The following is a 17,991-nucleotide window of genomic DNA, read 5'->3' on the forward strand; positions in this document are numbered from 1 at the left end:
ATTCATCTAACGCAACCACCAGCACCCGTTTGGCTTCAACAGGATTATGTAAACAAACAGTAGTCTTACCATTGCAAACAAAAAGCTGCTTCACTTGCTTGATTTACAGCATTCCTAAAATGCAACATCTATTCACTACGGAATAAAGCACATAAAAAACCTTAAATGAGATTACATACTCGTGAAAAAATAAAAAAAGGTAGTAACCCATTGCCGCCCGTTCGATCCCCGTAGCTTTGACATGTACACACAACAATAGAAAACTATATGAATGCAATCGGCGTGTAGTAATTGTGTACGATGAATGGGAGATCCGGGTTGTTGATATGAGGCTCGTTCGTACCAAAGATCACAACAAAAATATATTTCAAAATATATGGAGCATAACAAATATTGACACATTAAAAAAAAATTAATTTGCAATAAAAAAAAAAGTTTTAAACATATATTTTTTAATTCAAAACCAAAAAATTAATGATTACAAGTTTTCTTGATAACAATGTAACGTAAGAGGTCATGTGCGTGTTGTTGTTGTCGCTGATTGAACCTTACGTGTATGTACGATGTACTGCTGAACCGTTAGTCCGCGACCGCGCTCAAAAACCACACACACGGCTACGATGATTTGCTGTTCATCATTTCAAACGCTCTTTCGTGATGATCTCTGACCGGAGTCAAACATCTCGACGTACGAACCATCTGATATTTTCAGAAATGGCTAGCAAACGGCCCCTAAGAAAAAGAGGAACTGCTCCTTTGGGATTCTTCGAGGAAGGTTGGTGAACGTAACTTTTAATACATTATTAGTAGACCTAATCTTAGCTAAGATAATTACCACTGATACCAGCGAGATTTGCATTGAATTGTCCCGACCGACCCGGGGCCGGCAGCGGCCCTGCCCCTCGCCCTGCTGTGCAAATTTCGCATGATCGTATCAAGTGGGGATAACCAGTCCAGTAGACTGTTCTGTATCTGAAAGTGTGACTGAGTCAGTGAGTGTGAGAGTATGACATGAGAGCTCAAGAGTTTGGAATGAGTTGTTCTAACTCGGCTACTGTATATGTACTGAACTGTTAGTGTTACTGTGTCACGTAAATTCTACAAGTTATCTACGGTAACTAGATTCTATACACAACCCAGTCGCTGTAGACAGTGTAGATCTAGTATGGTTGGGGCACCACCTATCGGCAGGGCACCTTCCCATCGGCACCCTGCGTATCATGGCTGTTTGCGTATAGAACGAAAAGGTACGCACGGAATTGAGTGTCATGAGCTATAAAGACAATAAAAACGAAGAAACGAAAATCAAACTCAAACAAACCAAGCTAAAAATTACACATCCGCTCAGTAACGGACGCATGGCTGTGAAATTCACGTGTATTAACGTGTTACCTATGGCCTGTGAAATTCACGTGTATTACCTATGCTGTGAAATTCACGTGTATACCTATGGAGGTTAGGGGGTGCCGATCGCAAGGTTCCCTTTTTAGCTGCGCGAAGAAAACGAAACGCACGCGCTAAAATTGCGCTATTTTAAAACGGAGATTCATAATCAACGAGACGGTCACGACATTCAAAACTGCAGTATTTATGGCATATTTGAGGTAAGAATTAGGCGGATTTGTGTTATATTTTTAGAATAAACAAGCTACAGATCTTTAGGGTGACGATACGTGGTACCCTCAACCCTACTAGTAGCGACAGGCTATAATTTATTCGCACAGCATACTCTAACAGCGTCTGGTCGGGCTAACAAGACGGTAGTCGGTAGTTCTAACAGTTAGGCGTAATCCCTAACAATGTTAGTAGGCATAGGCCTACCTCATATTGGGTGGTGATATCAGGTTCGGTGCAAGCTACATCAACAACACTATTTTCTGCTAACTTTGTTAGAACTTCTAGTGGTAACTGCTCCAGTGAATCAAGATAATCAGTAGAAGCTACGCTAAGACACAAGGGCTTACTCCTGCGAACTAGTACGCTCATGGGCGAAATACTGACGCCATTCCGCCATTGAAAGCAACAGACCGATAGATTGTTTAGAGGGCGTACTGTATATTACGCGATCATGATATCAGTGCCGTATCACTGGGTCCTCGTATTTCTGTCTCCCTTTCATTTTTCCCCTTTTTAGGGGGCATACTTAACAGGGGAAGATATGTACCGATGTATGTACTTAGAATCTTGTTTTGTCGTAAAGAAATATCATTCCTGTCTAACCGTGAAATGTATTTGAAAAAAATGTCATTTACTTTCCAATCGCAATCTGCAGGCCCACAAAGTTTGAGCTGAAGTAGGTAGACCAAACTATGTTTCGGGAGGGAGAGAGAAATGAGATAGGTGGCGTTTGTCAGCTCAAATACAAACTTGCTGAGGGACTACTGATAAAAAAGTAATTACATTACTTCAATTTTTTTTTTTTACATATCGACAGAAAATATACTTTTTGTGATATTTTGAGGTCTGAAATGCAATTCTACCGCTGTGTGGTTCCTTTTAAAATGAAGAAAATGAAAGGAAGGTAGGGTTTGCTCCATAGGCTCACGTGTTTAAGAAGCTTGCGGTATTATTACTAAATTGGCTGCCATTGGGCTCCATGTTGGGCTCCCGCTCCATGCCGTACTACACCCGTTTGCGTGCGAAGTCGCGAGAGTACGCCCTCTTAGCTTCTATACTCTTTGATTGTGTCTCAGCACTAACTTAAGCACTGGCAGCCACTGGCACTGGCGATAAAACTGAAGTGAACTTGAAGTCCGTAGGTGCTGGTAGGATGACCTCAAAAATATGTCATAAATTTCTGGTTGCTAGTGCTGGGCAAACTTGTGAAAGATTCGTCTGTCCGAAGGAGGAGTCTTTTATTTTTTTTTTTTTGACGTTACTTATGGCTCTCTACCTCCGGACTATGTCTATAGGAGGGGATCCGTAAAGCCAGATGCAGTCTCTGCTCTGTGGAACATATCCCCGTCGACGAGATACAGACCAATCTTTCGGTCAAGTGCTGGGCTTGGTGTTGAAATCAAAGAATGTCGTCTGCTGAACCTAGCTCCGCCATTTCGTAGTGTAAGAGTTAGGCCTGTAGCATGTACATTTTATGCTAATGCAATGGTCACCCACGCCACGAAACGTAGGCCCTACACGAGCATGTGGCTTCATAAATCTGAGCCTGGAAGCATAAAATTAAATATTAAGTTGTGTTTTGAAGAATGGTTGAAATTTGGGGCATTTTAGTCTGTCTTCCTCACTTTGTGTCTAAAAACTAAGCAGTCCTGCATCTTTTAATATTCGAGTGTAATCATGCGCCATCACTTTTCGTCGTGCGATTCTCACGGACCTTGCGATGCTGCGATTCCAACACCTACTGCTGGGGATCAATAACTCTGATAAGTATCGCTTAGTTAATCCGACCGTCGGTGTTGGAGCTCAATTTAAGTCAGTCATTTGGGAGCTAGCACTAGCACTGATCTTGAAATCCCCCAATGGCAAAGGATGCTGTATTTTGTAATTTGTATGTTATACCAGTATATCATTCACCTAACGGATTGTGTGATTTTTCTGGCAAACCTTATTTTTCTTCTCTCAATCATTAATAGGTGTATTATTGTTATGTCGTGTGTTTTTTTTTTTCCTCATCAGAATCAAAGATTGACTGTGCAAGTGGCTGATGTGAGAAGGTGTTTCCATAGAAGACTTGCAGTCCATAGAAGACTTGAGGTCCATCCATGACCATTGATCGTGCTGTCCACTAGCTTGCTCCTTTCATGGGTACAAGTACATGATACACATGCAGCGCTGATTTACATCAATATGTGTACATGGCATCCTCCTGGCTGAATTCTGGTGCAAAGAAGTGGATCATCTGATGTCATGTTTTTTCCCGTTTGACCATGTCATCAAGGAGAAGGTATTCCTTTTTCTTTGTTTCTTTATTTCAACCCAGTATGGTTCATTAGGAATTTGAGCATATCGCTGTAACATACCCAAATTCTTGTGCAACATCCTCAAAAACCAGCAGCATGCTATGCGACATTGTAGAATATTTGGGAGTCTTTTATTCCAGCAGTCATTTGGGAGCTAGCACAAGCACCAAACTTTAAATCATCCAATGCTGTATTTTGTATGTTACATCATTTTCCTGTGTGATTTTTCTTCCTAACCTTATTTCACTTCTCTCAATCATCACTATTATCGTTATGTTGTGTTATCTTTTTTTTTCCTCATCAGAATCAATGATTGATTGTGCCAGTGGCTGACACGAGAAGGTTTCTCCATAGAAGACTTGAAGTCCACCCATGACCATCGATCAGGCTGTCCCCTAGCTAGCTCCTTTCATGGGTACAAGTACATGCAGTGCTGATACGTGTATGGCATCCTCCTGGCTGAATTCTGGTGCAGAGAAGTCCATCTACTGATGTCATACTTTCTCCCGCTTTTCCATGTCATCAAGGGTAAGATACTCCTCTTTCTTTCTTTCTTTGTTTCTTTCTTTTTTTCAACCCATTATTAGTGTAGTTCATGAGGAATTTGAGCATTACACTGCAGCATACCCAAATTCTTGTGCAACTTCCTCAAATACCAGCAGCATGCTATGCAGCATCCTAAAATATTGGCAACCTGCTTAAAATAGAATGTGATCAATTTTTGAAAAACATCAAATTACTCTAGGCAATTTGTGCACAATACATGATATGGAATGTTGAACGTAATGGCTTCACCTGTATGTGGCACTTAGGGGTTAAAATGATTGTAAAAGTACACTGTATTTTAAACAGTATCTCTCCAGCACATTAGAGTGATGAAATGATGGCTAGGTGTACCACATCAATCTAATCCCATTCTTATGTTTTTTTGCAAGGTAACTATTCTGTGCAAGAATTTTGTGTGTTGAGTATTTGAAGTAGAGTTTAACACGTACTACATGTTATTATTATTTTAAAAAAATAATAGCGTAATGAATAAATTCTCAGTTCGTTGCAGGAGTGATCTTCCCCAAGAAAATTCTCACGGCTCACGGTTGCAAAAGAAGGACATCTCAAGGCTCCACAACGACAAAGGGCACACTAACCAAGCTATATCAAGACCTAGTTCCTGCGAAGCCTCATCCAGAAGTTGCACCAAAGCTTACTGCTGGATAGTCTTGGACAGTAGAAGTACAAGGACAGTTTTCAAAGCATGTGAAGTGTGCATGTATGCTCTCATGTCAGGACTGTTGGTTGCTAGATAATTTTTTTTTTTTTTGATGCTGTTTTGTTCTGTTGTCCAGTGCTCCTGGTGTCACTTAAGTCCAAATTTGCATTATCTATACAATTCAAAGCTACTAATGATCATGTACATCAAACATGCACTAATATATGTACACTGTATTTAATTATCCAACTAATTCTTTGCAGGTGATATTCTTATAGTTTTAAATCATGTGACTGGCAATAAGCCATACCCACGTACAGTCAAGATGCTGCTCATGAAGCAATAAAAAGCTACTTTTCAATCGTAACAGCAAAGTGAGCAAATGTGCATTCTTATGTCTTATTTGTTGACTGAGGTTCAGTAAGAGTACATTTTCTTCATTGATTTGTTTACATAAACCTACAGTTTTGCAACTGGAAATAATGTGATATTTGTATGATACTTTGACTTCTCACACCCAGCTGCTGAAAAATAACTTTTGAATGTATAATCATAATTGACTGTTTCTACCCTTGTGTACTTTCTTATTCTAAAGGTGCCTAGACCCGGTAGTTGCTGCAGCGCTTTTGGATGAGAGTGCCGATCACCATTAGCATTGATACAAAGACTGCCGAAATTGAGCTGTCTTCAACGGTAAAGCGCGTAGGTGTTGCTAGGTAATGTTGCCTTCATTGTCTTCTCTGCGTGTCAGACAGTCCGTAGAATTTGAATGCCAGGGTGCATGCTTCTTTGTTTGACTTCAGAGAAAAAATATTAAAGCTGTCATCATCAGCAGTGGATTGGACTTCTTCGGACTCATGGAAATGGGTCAAAGCGTAAGCGCTAACGATAAAGAGGAGTCGATAGCATAGGTCTCTCAAGGAAGCTTGTGCCGTGCGCCGTGTACGCTAACGATAAAGAGGAGTCGATAGCATAGGTCTCTCAAGGAAGCTTGTGCCGTGCGCCGTGTACGCAAGCAAACCACCGGGTCTATGTGCCTTTAAATGCTAATGACAGTACAGTCAACTCCAGTCAGTCAGTTTTGACTGAAAAAGCGCATCAAATTGGGCAATGTTTGACTTCCGCATGTTCAGAGGAATACACATGACTAGGCCATAAAAATTGGGACTTATTGGTTTCCTCAATTTGGCCATAGTGTATTCGATATACATGTATGTTTTGGGGAGAGCTTTGGCTGTGTGAAAGTCAGTGCTGGTAAGAGCATCGACCTACATGTACTCGTTGCTACATATAGCTTCTTTTATTAAACAGTGAATCAATTAACACTTACAATCTGCACCCATCCACCAACACACACATGGAAGTCAGTTTTTAAATACAGCTGTACATATTTTTTAGACTATAGCTAGAAGGAAAATACATGTAATAGAGAATTGGTTTTCTCCTGTTTCAGAGTCCAGGTTCATATACATGTTTACAAATGTACTGTATCACAATATGTATAGGAATTGTAAGAATTATTATTCTGCTCCAGGTAATTTACTGAAAATATTTTTATTTCATCACTTTATGTGAAGACTCTACTGTGCTATTTATTGATCATTATTCATCAAATAGCAAAGCAATTGTGGAAAAATATATTTCTCCAACCAAATTTCCCCATGGTTTCTCAAAGTACTTGTGAAATACAACTGTAGTTAAAAAACATTTTTCTACGATATTGCACTGTGGTTAAATAGTCGGTTTACTATGTACAATGGATCATGGTTGTATCGTTATTTGGGTTGTAATTCTGTGGTTTGGCAGCTGTAAAACCATGTTTTCATCTTTTCCTAACCAAACTTTCACCTTTACCTAACCATGGTTTTACACTTCCTTAACCATGGTTTCACTTCTTCGTAACCATGGTTTGGGCACGGTAGAAACACAAGTTAGTGACCATGGTAAAACCACAGTAATGTCATGGTAAGTGCGTTCCAATTTACCACCTTTAAACCATGGTTACCATGGTTAACTTATGCTAAACCTATGGTTTAACCATGGCTACCATGGTTTAACCATAGTGCACCATTGTTTAACTATGGTTAAGCTATGGTTAAACACTAGTGCACCATGGTTTGACCATAATTAAACCATATTGCCCTATGGTTAAACCATGAGTTTATCATGGTTTCATCTTTTCCTAACCGTAGTTTCACCATTTCCTAACCGTGGTTTCACCATTTCCTAACCATGGTTTTACACTTCCTTTACCATGGTTTCACTTTTTCTTAACCATGGTTTTGGCTTGGTAGAAACACAGTAGTGACCATGGTAATACCACAGTAATGTCATGGTAAGTGCGTTCCAATTTACCACCTTTAAACCATGGTTACCATGGTTAACTTATGCTAAACCTATGGTTTAACCATGGCTACCATGGTTTAACCATAGTGCACCATTGTTTAACTATGGTTAAACTATGGTTAAACACTAGTGCACCATGGTTTGACCATAATTAAACCATATTGCACTATGGTTAAACCATAAGTTTGCCATGGTTTCATCTTTTCCTAACCATAGTTTCACCATTTCCTAACCATGGTTTCACACTTCCGTAACCATGGTTTTACTTTTTCTTAACCATGGTTTTGGTACTGTAGAACCACAGTAGTGACCATGGTAATACCACAGTAATGTCATGGTAAGTGCGTTCCAATTTACCACCTTTAAACCATGGTTACCATGGTTAACCCATGCTAAACCTATGGTTTAACCGTAGATACCATGGTTTAACCATAGTGCACTATTGTTTAACTATTGTTAAACTATGGTTAAACATTAGTGCACCATGGTTTGACCATAATCAAACCATATTGCACTATGGTTAAACCATGGATGGATCCAATGTAAAACCATGGTTATGCCTCATAGTCAAACCATGGTATTTTTTTACAAGGGTACAGATAGTATGAATATAACTAGGGTTGCTGGCTACTGCTTGTGAATTGCACAGGCAAGAACTACCCACACAGCGTACTCTTGCACTGGGGGAAATATAGTTTGCAGTGAAAAATATGCTACACATTCAGCACATTAGGGAATGCCACTGCAATATTCCTTTTTGTCGCTAGATATGTCTCTTACATGAACAACTTTAGATATATCATTCCCCTGCACCAAGTGGTAGTAAGTACTGCACTTTATAATCATATGACCCAGAAATCACAGATTTGTGACAATTACTTTACTCATTCTCTGTGACACAAATAATACTCATTCCTAAGAATGTTTAACATCAGGTTTTTACTTGTACTAACTAAAGTGCAATGCATGCAGTGATCAATACATCCAATTTAATGACCAGTATACTCACATACACACACACACACACACACACACACACACAAATGCATATAACTTAAATATGACATCAAAATTCAAGTCAGCCAATCTGACACACCCACACATACAAAGAAAGCATGATTTTTTTTATTTTTTAGATTGGTATGAATGTATGATTTCCATTTTGATAGGACTGAACATGACTTGCATATCTCTGAATTGAATGTAACATATAATATGCAATGTTGCACACTCACCTGATAATGTGACATGTGTTAACGTGCTGTTCTGTAACAACATCTCAGCCACTGCAGCAGCACCAAGACCGCCAAGACGGTTTTCTGATAAATCCTAGGGAGCAACAACAAAAATTGCAATTGTTACAATAGATCACACAGTGGCAGATTATGATTTCAATATTAAGTCATCTTCACAAGGATGTACTCAAGCTTTGTTCTGCGTGAAGACAAATTCACTGGTTCTGGTTATCATTGCTCATTTCTTAGCTATACAGCATATACCCAGTATCTTTAAAAATGTTGTCAGATAAAGATGTTACACGTGATCCTCTGAAACTGATTTTGATATCTCACAAATCTAAATGGATCTTGTGAACATATATTATTCAATTGAAATCTGACAAGTTGCGAAATTCATTCAAATTCTAAACCATTATTTTGACTTTGGATCATAAATTTGTTCACGAAAACGAATCATATGTTTGGTCTTTCATGGCTATTCATCATAACTTTGCAGCCCATCCCCCCCCCCCCCAATTAAAACAAAAATAATAAACTTGCCTCTTCATTTAAAGGCAAGGTCAGTGACTTATTTAACATGTGAATATACATGTAATTTGGCCCTTTAAATCAAGGACAATCAATGTCAACAATAACAAAATGTAATACATTTTTCTATTCAGCTGTTAACTAACTCATGATTAGTACATGTCAGCTAGTCTCAATGATTAATATCTGAGGATGTTATTCCACAGTTGTCATAGAAACAGACAGTTTCACAACCAAACAGACAAACAAACATGTCTCATCTCACTCCGCTACTTGCTACCCTGCTCCCCTCCCCTCCAAGAAAAAAAAAAAAGAAGAAGAAAATCAAAGTATCAGAAAAAATCATAGAAGCACTTCTAGCTACTGGAATATCTACTGATCATTATCTTTAGCAAAGTCACTTCATACATGTTGACTCACCAGCAGAGAACAAATGTGTATCCATTCTTAAAGTCACATTAAATATTCAAGGTTCAATACCCGCATAGACCCCCCTCTATCCATCACCTAGACAGGTTGAAATACAGTAAAGCCTTGACCCTCCCACTGACAAAGACTGTGCAATAAATGCTACAAACTTGTGAGCTCAATGCAAAAAAGCCACCTGCCCTCATTCATTTGTTCATCAATCATCAAATGCTATTGTCACTGTCAGATATCACTTACTGTATATATTGCTGCCATTTCTCTTTTATTTTTATTTTTTTATTTCTTAATACTGATTAGGTGCCATCAAGTATAGGCTTCATTGACACACATAATTCTCTATTAGAGAATTTTAGCGCATAGAGAAGCATGTGTGCTTATTATGCGCTTTATAAATGTATTATTATTATTGTTATTATTATTATTATCATCATCATCATTATTATTATCTCTTTATGTGCCAGTGCGGCATGCCTAGCCCAGTCCATGGCTTGCCTACTTCGCACATTTTACTCAAATGCACAACCTCACACACGCCCACTGAAAAAATTAAAAGTACATTGACAACATCATAGCTGTAGTTTTCTCATAAAATTGACATCATATCAAAGCTTGCACTCTTCTCTACACAACTTTACTATTTAAAGTATTTCAACATAGATGCTTATAAAAAAGTTACTGATGTACATGGTTTTGATAAACAGAATGTTTTCCAAAAGTAGCTTCCTCTTGATTTCTCTTCTTTTGGTAACACATGACATTTATATACCATGGGTACTGTAAAACACAATATTTTCTCGGCATGAAATTTTCACGAATTGGAGCCAAAGGCATTTTTCACGGCATGAAATTTTCACGAGTTGCCTCTAACATTCAATGCATATAGTGTAGACAAGAACTTTCACGTGCATTTTAATTTTGCGAATCTTGGCTCTTGCAAAATTCACAACATTAAAATGCACATGAATAATCCTCATTTTACAGTACACAACTGCTAGCATTTCATATCAGTTGAATAGTGATGCAATGCTCAAACCATTGAGGAATGGCTCAAAGTAGAAGAAGATACAACTTTGAGGAGAGGTACTCACTAATTCAGCGATGTAACAATTCTCCTTCAGCATGTCGGATATTGCGAGTCCCCCTTCAGCATCTAGCCAGTTATCACTCAGATTCAGCTTGACTATTGTGGTGTTGGTCTGCAATGGAAGAAAATAGTGTAGCTTTTGTCATTCGATACAAACATCATACAAGGCATCAACTTTACGTGCATCATATCTATGCCATTCACATGAATTCAAACAATGTTACAGATGAAGGGGAAAAAGCTGCAAAGTTTGAGAAACTTACCACTAATGCTATTGCAATCGCTTTGGCGCCCCCTGGACCGAGACCATGGTGCTTCATGACCAGCTCGGAGTCCCCTATGTGACGCAGGAAGTACGACACGGGGATGACACTGTTGATGCGGCATGCCTCCTTGTACGTGGTGCGGCCCGAGGGATCATAGTCCTCCCGCGCCTCTGTCAACGACACACGTTTAGAGAAGGGGAGTCTTAATACTATGTGGATCAATTGGTAGCCCGAGTATTCAATATCCAGCAAATATGTTATAGCACATACACACATAAATGACATAGTGTATCAGTTAGGTAATATCAATTTGACTATTGATATCCCAAATGTTGTCTCTTTCAAAGGCTGTGGTTGATATAACCTATTAAGGCAGGGTGCTACAAACCTACTTGCTTGTTTTCCCACGGCAAACCAAAAGGATGAATTAAATGGGAATTAGGGAAAGTGGGTGAATGGTCTATTGGTAATGTAAGTTGTGATAATCTGAAAGCATGATTGCTCATGAGAATGCAATAGAATCGCTGTATCTACATGTAGTCTCTTCCCTCTGACCTCGATCTAGATGCTTTTTAAGAGATTCAACCAAACCTGACCCAATTCAACTTTTAATCCAACGCTACTATGCAGCTGCCAAGCTGCCATTTCAAGGAATGGATGAATGAATAATGAAATGCATGATTGAAAAGGTAACAGATCATCTTGAATGCTAATCTATAGCACTGTTTAAAAGATAATCTACAAACAGAAAAATGCAGGACATATGACATACAGGTATATTTATATTCTTTATAGGCAATACCCCTTCCTTTTGTCATTCTTATCTGACAGTAACAGGATTAGTATTTTCATTTTGTGTGTGAGAAACCACGGCACACTAGCTCATTATGGCAAGTTGGTGTTAATTGCATAATATCTCATACTCATAGGCATAATGGTTAATGATGGATAAATGACATACACTGTATAATTGCAATTTATGGCTAATGATAAGTCCATGTACAATATTGTACAGTGCAGTAAATATGTCATACATATCTTACCAAAAGAAAAATGCAATATCGGAGCCCATGCACCCAAGAAGCAAAATGAGACCATGATTGCAGCCCCCAAACAATCTCTCAAATCCCTTCCCCCCCCCCCACCCCTCACCCTCAAAATTAATATTGAATAACAAAAAAAAAAAAAAAAAAAAATCCCCATCTGCAGATGATCCCGTATCACACCACTTATATACAGCTTTGGCGGATCCAGAGGGGGGTGCACCAAGCGCGCGCCCCCTCTTTGTTTGTTAAAACAAAAGAAATAAATAGAAAAAAAATGAGATGAAACCCAGAAGTAGCACCAGAAATATTGTTTGCGCCCCCTCCCCCTTTTACGGAATTCCTGGATCCGCCCCCGTACATATGCTTTAGAAATTTAATATATCAGTGTTCTTGACCTATTCCCACAAACCTGCAGACAATAAATCAAAATCTCTCCAGAACAACTGGGAAGTGAGCTGTTCTGCCTAACTGCACTATACCCATTTGTATTTGGTTTAAATAAACATTACAGATGTAATTGTGAGCGTCTTGAGCACCTTTGAGTACATGTTGCGCATTACAAATGTCTATAGATATTATTATGCATCATCATTGTGACCATCTATAGACAGAAATTTGGCACTGTTGATATGTCAGCTACAATGCTATGTTGCTTGTTAAGAACAAGTCCTTCATGTAATTTTGCATGAATTTCTATAAACTTTGAACATAAATTCATGCAATCTTTTAAATTTATTCATCTATTTGCAAATGAACAACTTTTTAAAGACTTTTGGTTCCAAAGCAGTCATTCCATCTCTTTCTGATTGTGCATCACATATAAAAAAGATTGCTATGCGACTGGCTCCTGAGAAAATAAAAAAATACATATTTCTCAGTCTCTATTTGACAAATTAGCACTCATTTAAGTAATATATGGTAAAGACCCCCACCAATCATATGGTAAAGATCCCTACCAGTCGTATGGTAAAGATCCCTATCGCTTGTACGGCATGTCGTACAGGAATATGGAAAGTAATGACTACAAAGATACAAGAAGATAATACAGCATATTAGTTACAAGTCATAATATAGTGCTACCAGAAGAAATGCTGTTTCCTAGGTTCTGCATGTGACGTGAAATTTTCCAGTGCAGTCAAGAGCAAACTGTGCACTTGAAAATAAGATGTCAAAAGATCATTTGATAAGAGTTGATTCCACCACATTCTAAAAAATGCATATATGTGACCCACTACCACTTTGCCTAGATAAAGTCACAAATTTAAAGCTCAGAAAATTTCTAAATCAGATAATTTGGCTGAAAAAGCAAAACACAACAAAGAATGTTCAGAAATTGTATGTTTGATACCTCCTTTAAGAATTAATTTCCAAGCCCAGGAATGTTTTGAAATCTGAAACTTTTCAGAACTTTCATGAAGCATGATAATATGCTGATTAAATTTAATGGGCTAAAGTACAAATCTATTACACGCTTTAACACTATGTCTTAATTTCAAATGCGATAAATTTTCAAAATTGTGTTTTATCTGGTGGCTGGCATTCCTACATATCATTTCTGTCATAGGTTTTACAAATGAATGGGGCAAAATTTTGAATCACTGGAAATTCAGACCAGAGCATTTACATAATGTTAAAAAAAAAATTAGAAAATTGAGTTTTGGTGGCTTTATCAGATTTTTTGTAGTGATGAGTCACACATCTATCTAGAGAAATAGCCGTTAGCAGATCACACACACACACACACACACACACGAATACTGGAGTTAATACCAAGCTTGTGAGGGAAAGTACAATGTAAGAATATGTGCAGTAAGTTTGGTTAGGGATTGTTCAAACTGTCAAAACAGACTTTCTTGAGAGAAATTTCTCCTTACTCCGTCTCATATCCATTATTGTAGCTGCAATAAAAACAGAGAAGCATCAGCAGTGAAAGAAACACATATTTTTGAAGAACAAGGAAGCGATTAGTTTGAAGGACTACAATGTAGGTGAAGGACCCCTCCCCCACCCCTCATCTTCCACACAGTTTTTCAGAACAATATACCCAAAGAACACATCTCCTTGCTTGCCAGGTGCAAACTACAATTTGATTTTGACAAAGATGTCAAAGCATATTTTTAGTAATGTACATGTATGTGTATCTTGGCATGGGAAGACGCATGTCAATTCCAAGTTTGACATCCTCCACCTAAAATCATCTCGGCTAATTTCTTCGAGTTATTCAGAAATTGAAAATAACTGGAAGCCCAAGACTGGACACAAACCAGCTCACTCAGTGACATCTCTACAAGCTAAAAAGTGCAAATATGTGAGATGTGATTTCCAATCCGAAAGTAAATCTCAGGCCTCAAACCCACAAGAATCCCCCTGCACCTGGATAGCAGATCATAGCTCTCAAATTCACCTCTCCCTGTGCACTTCTCACCACCACGGGCCCATGTTACTAACACAAAATGTCGAGGCCAAGAAAAAGATAAATTTACTCTACTTCTTGTCCAAATTTCCCTTTCCTGGTGAAGCTAAGGAGCATTTCCCCTTTTATTTCTACGTCTGGAGGAGAATTAAAGCATTTTGGTAATGACGATTCATTCCATACTTAGGTAAATTCACTCAAGAAACACACCTAAAACATTGAACACATCAAACATTTTTTTCTCTCTCCGAGATGTTCACCGGACCTTATATTGGCCTTTTATATGACCGAAAAGCTCAGCAGCAAAGACTGAAGTAAAACTGAAGATAATTACAAACTGAAACTCTGTTTATTAGCACGCAAGACAAGACTTTCATGCATTTATGCTGATTTTGAGGGGGGAAAAATACAGGGAGACAAGAACTCTCAAATTTATCTTCCTTGGCCTGCGGTCACCTGGAAGTGAAAGACAAGAGATATGCCCTACATAAAAAAAAAAAGAAAGAGACAGAGAGAGAGACCAAAAAGAGCAAAGAGAGAAAGATATATTCATATCTCACTATGAGAGGGGACTTTTGTACGATACAATTCACAAAAAGAATATTGACACTCAACACGGGACTGGATGATGAACAGAACACAGAGACATTCACTTGCAAATGGAAGCAGGGCACCACAAACCGTACGCCCAGCGAGGTGCATACGGGAGGACCTGTTTTCACAGGCAGACAATTTAGGCGACATGTGGCGCCGTCTTTACCTTCGATCTCGAGGTCGGTGTCAAAGCCCACCGTGGTCTCGGTCCCAAAGGAGTGCTGTGACCCCGCCCTGTCCTCATCGTCTTCTTCCTTCTCTGTCAGGTGACTGTCTGGTCTGGAGGCCGACCTGCTCCCAGTTCTGCTTATGGTCTGTGGAAGCCATGTTCACAATATATGAATGTTGGAATCACACAGGAGGAAGTTTTGATATTGGTCTATAATATTACCTAGAGCTCGACATCAGCTGTGTCCCGGTAGCTCAGGGATACTGAAAATTAATGTCTGGTCACACAATTTCCAAAAAGGCTACACAGGTATAACATCTTTTGGTGGCCAGATCAGGGCCTGTAAAGATTGCTGTGTTTTCTGTTATTTTGGGCCAATTCACTTCTTCTTCAGGCTACCAATAAGCAATATTTCAGATTTGAAGATTTGAGTGGCCTGAACGGACGAACAGAAGAAAAAAGTTAGTATTGCAAATCATGCTAGTAACAGTGATGTTTACAAAGTTATACGTATAGTCGAAATGTGCTAGAATTAAAAAAGAAATAGGGCACAGTCACACTTGTAGTTTTAAGATTGTAAAAGTATGTTGTATAATTTCAACTTGAACCTTGAATGAGTGCTCTCTCAAAAGCAATAAGCACTGTCCTGGAGAGGACTGTCTAATCAATTTGCTAATCACTGCTAATGTTGTATCTCTATCTAGATCTAACTGTTAGAGTAAACAATTCAATGTAACGTTAGAAATGCCTCAATAAATATCAAAATGTTAACACTAACATAATTTGTAACACTGTGAAAAGCTAATTTTTAGACTGTTAAAGGGATGGTACAGTATTGATGGAGATGAAAATTGGGCTTTAACTTTTTCCCCGAGATACCAAGAAAACATTTATGACATAGTACAGAGCGTAGGAAATTCCCTACCATTTTAAGAGGAATCAAAGTTTATTTGATGAAAATCGGGTTTGGAAGAGCTGAAACATCTAAAAACAAAGTTAAAAAAAACAATTGTAATAAAATGTGGGTCCCACACTTTTACTTTATTAGGATCACTCTGTTTTAGATATCTCAGCCATTTCAAAATAAATTTTCATCAAATAAACATTGAAATCCTCATGGGATTACATTCTCTTTAATATTTCATACATAAGAGGTTTTTCACTATCTCGCCAAAAAATGCTAAAAACCTGCAAAGTGCAGTTAGTAAGTCTCAACCAAAACTATACGATCCCTTTAAAACTCAATATGACGTGCCTTCAATATACTTAGTAGACTATACAGCTACAGAATAAAGCATATTATAGGTCGGCAGATCACTTTGCCCAAATTACTGAAAGAGCACCTGTGTCCAAGCATTAGACTACAAAGTAGAAAATCTACAACTACTAGTAACCGGTTACTGCACTGTACGAGCGAGCGCTAGCATAATTGCACCATTCAACCCCTTCATTCATCGAACACCAAGACTGTGTTTGGCCGTGACAAACGGCGCACAACAAACCTTTCTTTGGTCGCCTATGCTGCCCCGACTTTTTGCGCGACTTGGCGCTCTTGTCCCACTCTTTGGCAAGTTCTTTTCGTTGTTTTCCTTGTCCAGTTCGGTTTCATTGTTGTTCGCTTCAGTTTCGCCACCATTTTCCACTTCTGCCGACATTGTATTGGTCTCACTTCGCGAAAATTTTAGGAGATTTTTAACAATACTTTCTCGCCTGACTTTCTCGGTTCCATTCGGTTGCTACGAACGCTGCTGTAAATCTTCTGAAGAAGAAAAGAAGATTTATTTTGTACACAAACTAGTAGAACGCCCTCTCGCCCAATAAACAGCAAAACTTTCTCTGACATTGATTCAGGGGGCATTTCATGAAGCGTTTTGATCGGATATTTTTCTGACAAACTGTTACAAGCTACTGAAATTCTTGCATTTGATGGGCTGAGAGTGAATTTGTCCGACAACTTTGTCGGACAAACTGCTTCATGAAATGCCCCCAGGTGTTAGAGCAAAAATATAATTCATATTTTCCCTTAAATTCAATGTAAATTTTTGGCTATATCTATTTCTTGCCTCCAACTAACTCTTCTTTTTCACCAAACAGCAATGTGAGAGAAAATCTGATTATTGTTTTGTGTATATTTCCGTGTTATGTTCTGTACATACTATACATATGTCTATGTTTGTGCATTTCTAAGAGAGGTGAAATGAATTGAATTGAATTAAATTAAAAACCTGAATGAAAATTTTCCCGCATTGGAGGTTTAATTCAATAGCGCTTCCATTCATAATTCTTGGCTACACTTAACTGCAAGGATCGAAGTATCACACAGCTGCCTCTGTGGCTACTGACAGTAAAGAGGAGATGAATCCCAAAAAAGCATAAACAAAGCAAAGCAAAAGTGGATATCTTTTAGAAAATATTTTAAGCATCTTTCCCACCTCCCTGTCCTCTATCTATCTATATCTATAATTGATACAGTACATGATTTTTAAACGTTTGTTGAAAACATATCTCTTTAACATGTCCGTGGACCAGGTTTAAAACTAAGCAATGTTTGTCACAGCTCTGTCACTTTTCATCTTATTTTGCCTCCTCTCTCTCTCACACATGTCTATTTTCCTTATTTCTATTTATTACTTCCTTTTTCCTTCAATGCGCATAGAGACATTAATCTATTTTTGTGATATGCGCCATATAAATATGGTTTATTATTATTATTATTATTATTATCTATTCATCTTAAGCGTATATTAATATTTT

At 38.3% G+C, this 17,991-nt stretch overlaps 1 protein-coding gene and 1 long non-coding RNA gene across 2 annotated transcripts in view; one reads left to right on the forward strand and one right to left on the reverse strand.

Moving 5' to 3' along the window:
- LOC140226814 (uncharacterized) overlaps window positions 1-16,970 on the reverse strand; it is a 40,499-nt gene extending 23,529 nt beyond the window's left edge. Inside the window, exons 1-5 of the mRNA XM_072307239.1 lie at window positions 16,740-16,970; window positions 15,235-15,382; window positions 11,013-11,185; window positions 10,754-10,861; window positions 8,706-8,799 (exon numbers count right to left, since the gene is read on the reverse strand). Coding sequence (XP_072163340.1) covers window positions 8,706-8,799; window positions 10,754-10,861; window positions 11,013-11,185; window positions 15,235-15,382; window positions 16,740-16,892 — 676 coding nt within the window. The 5' untranslated portion in view covers window positions 16,893-16,970. The remainder of the gene's footprint in view (window positions 1-8,705; window positions 8,800-10,753; window positions 10,862-11,012; window positions 11,186-15,234; window positions 15,383-16,739) is intronic.
- LOC140226813 (uncharacterized) lies at window positions 629-5,491 on the forward strand. The gene is made up of 4 exons (XR_011900999.1): window positions 629-775; window positions 3,634-3,901; window positions 4,222-4,445; window positions 4,965-5,491. It is a non-coding gene; the product is annotated as an uncharacterized lncRNA (long non-coding RNA).
- Window positions 16,971-17,991: the final 1,021 nt, after the last annotated feature.

This window comes from Diadema setosum, chromosome 4, assembly GCF_964275005.1.
Source record: "Diadema setosum chromosome 4, eeDiaSeto1, whole genome shotgun sequence".
Lineage (NCBI taxonomy): Eukaryota > Metazoa > Echinodermata > Echinoidea > Diadematoida > Diadematidae > Diadema > Diadema setosum.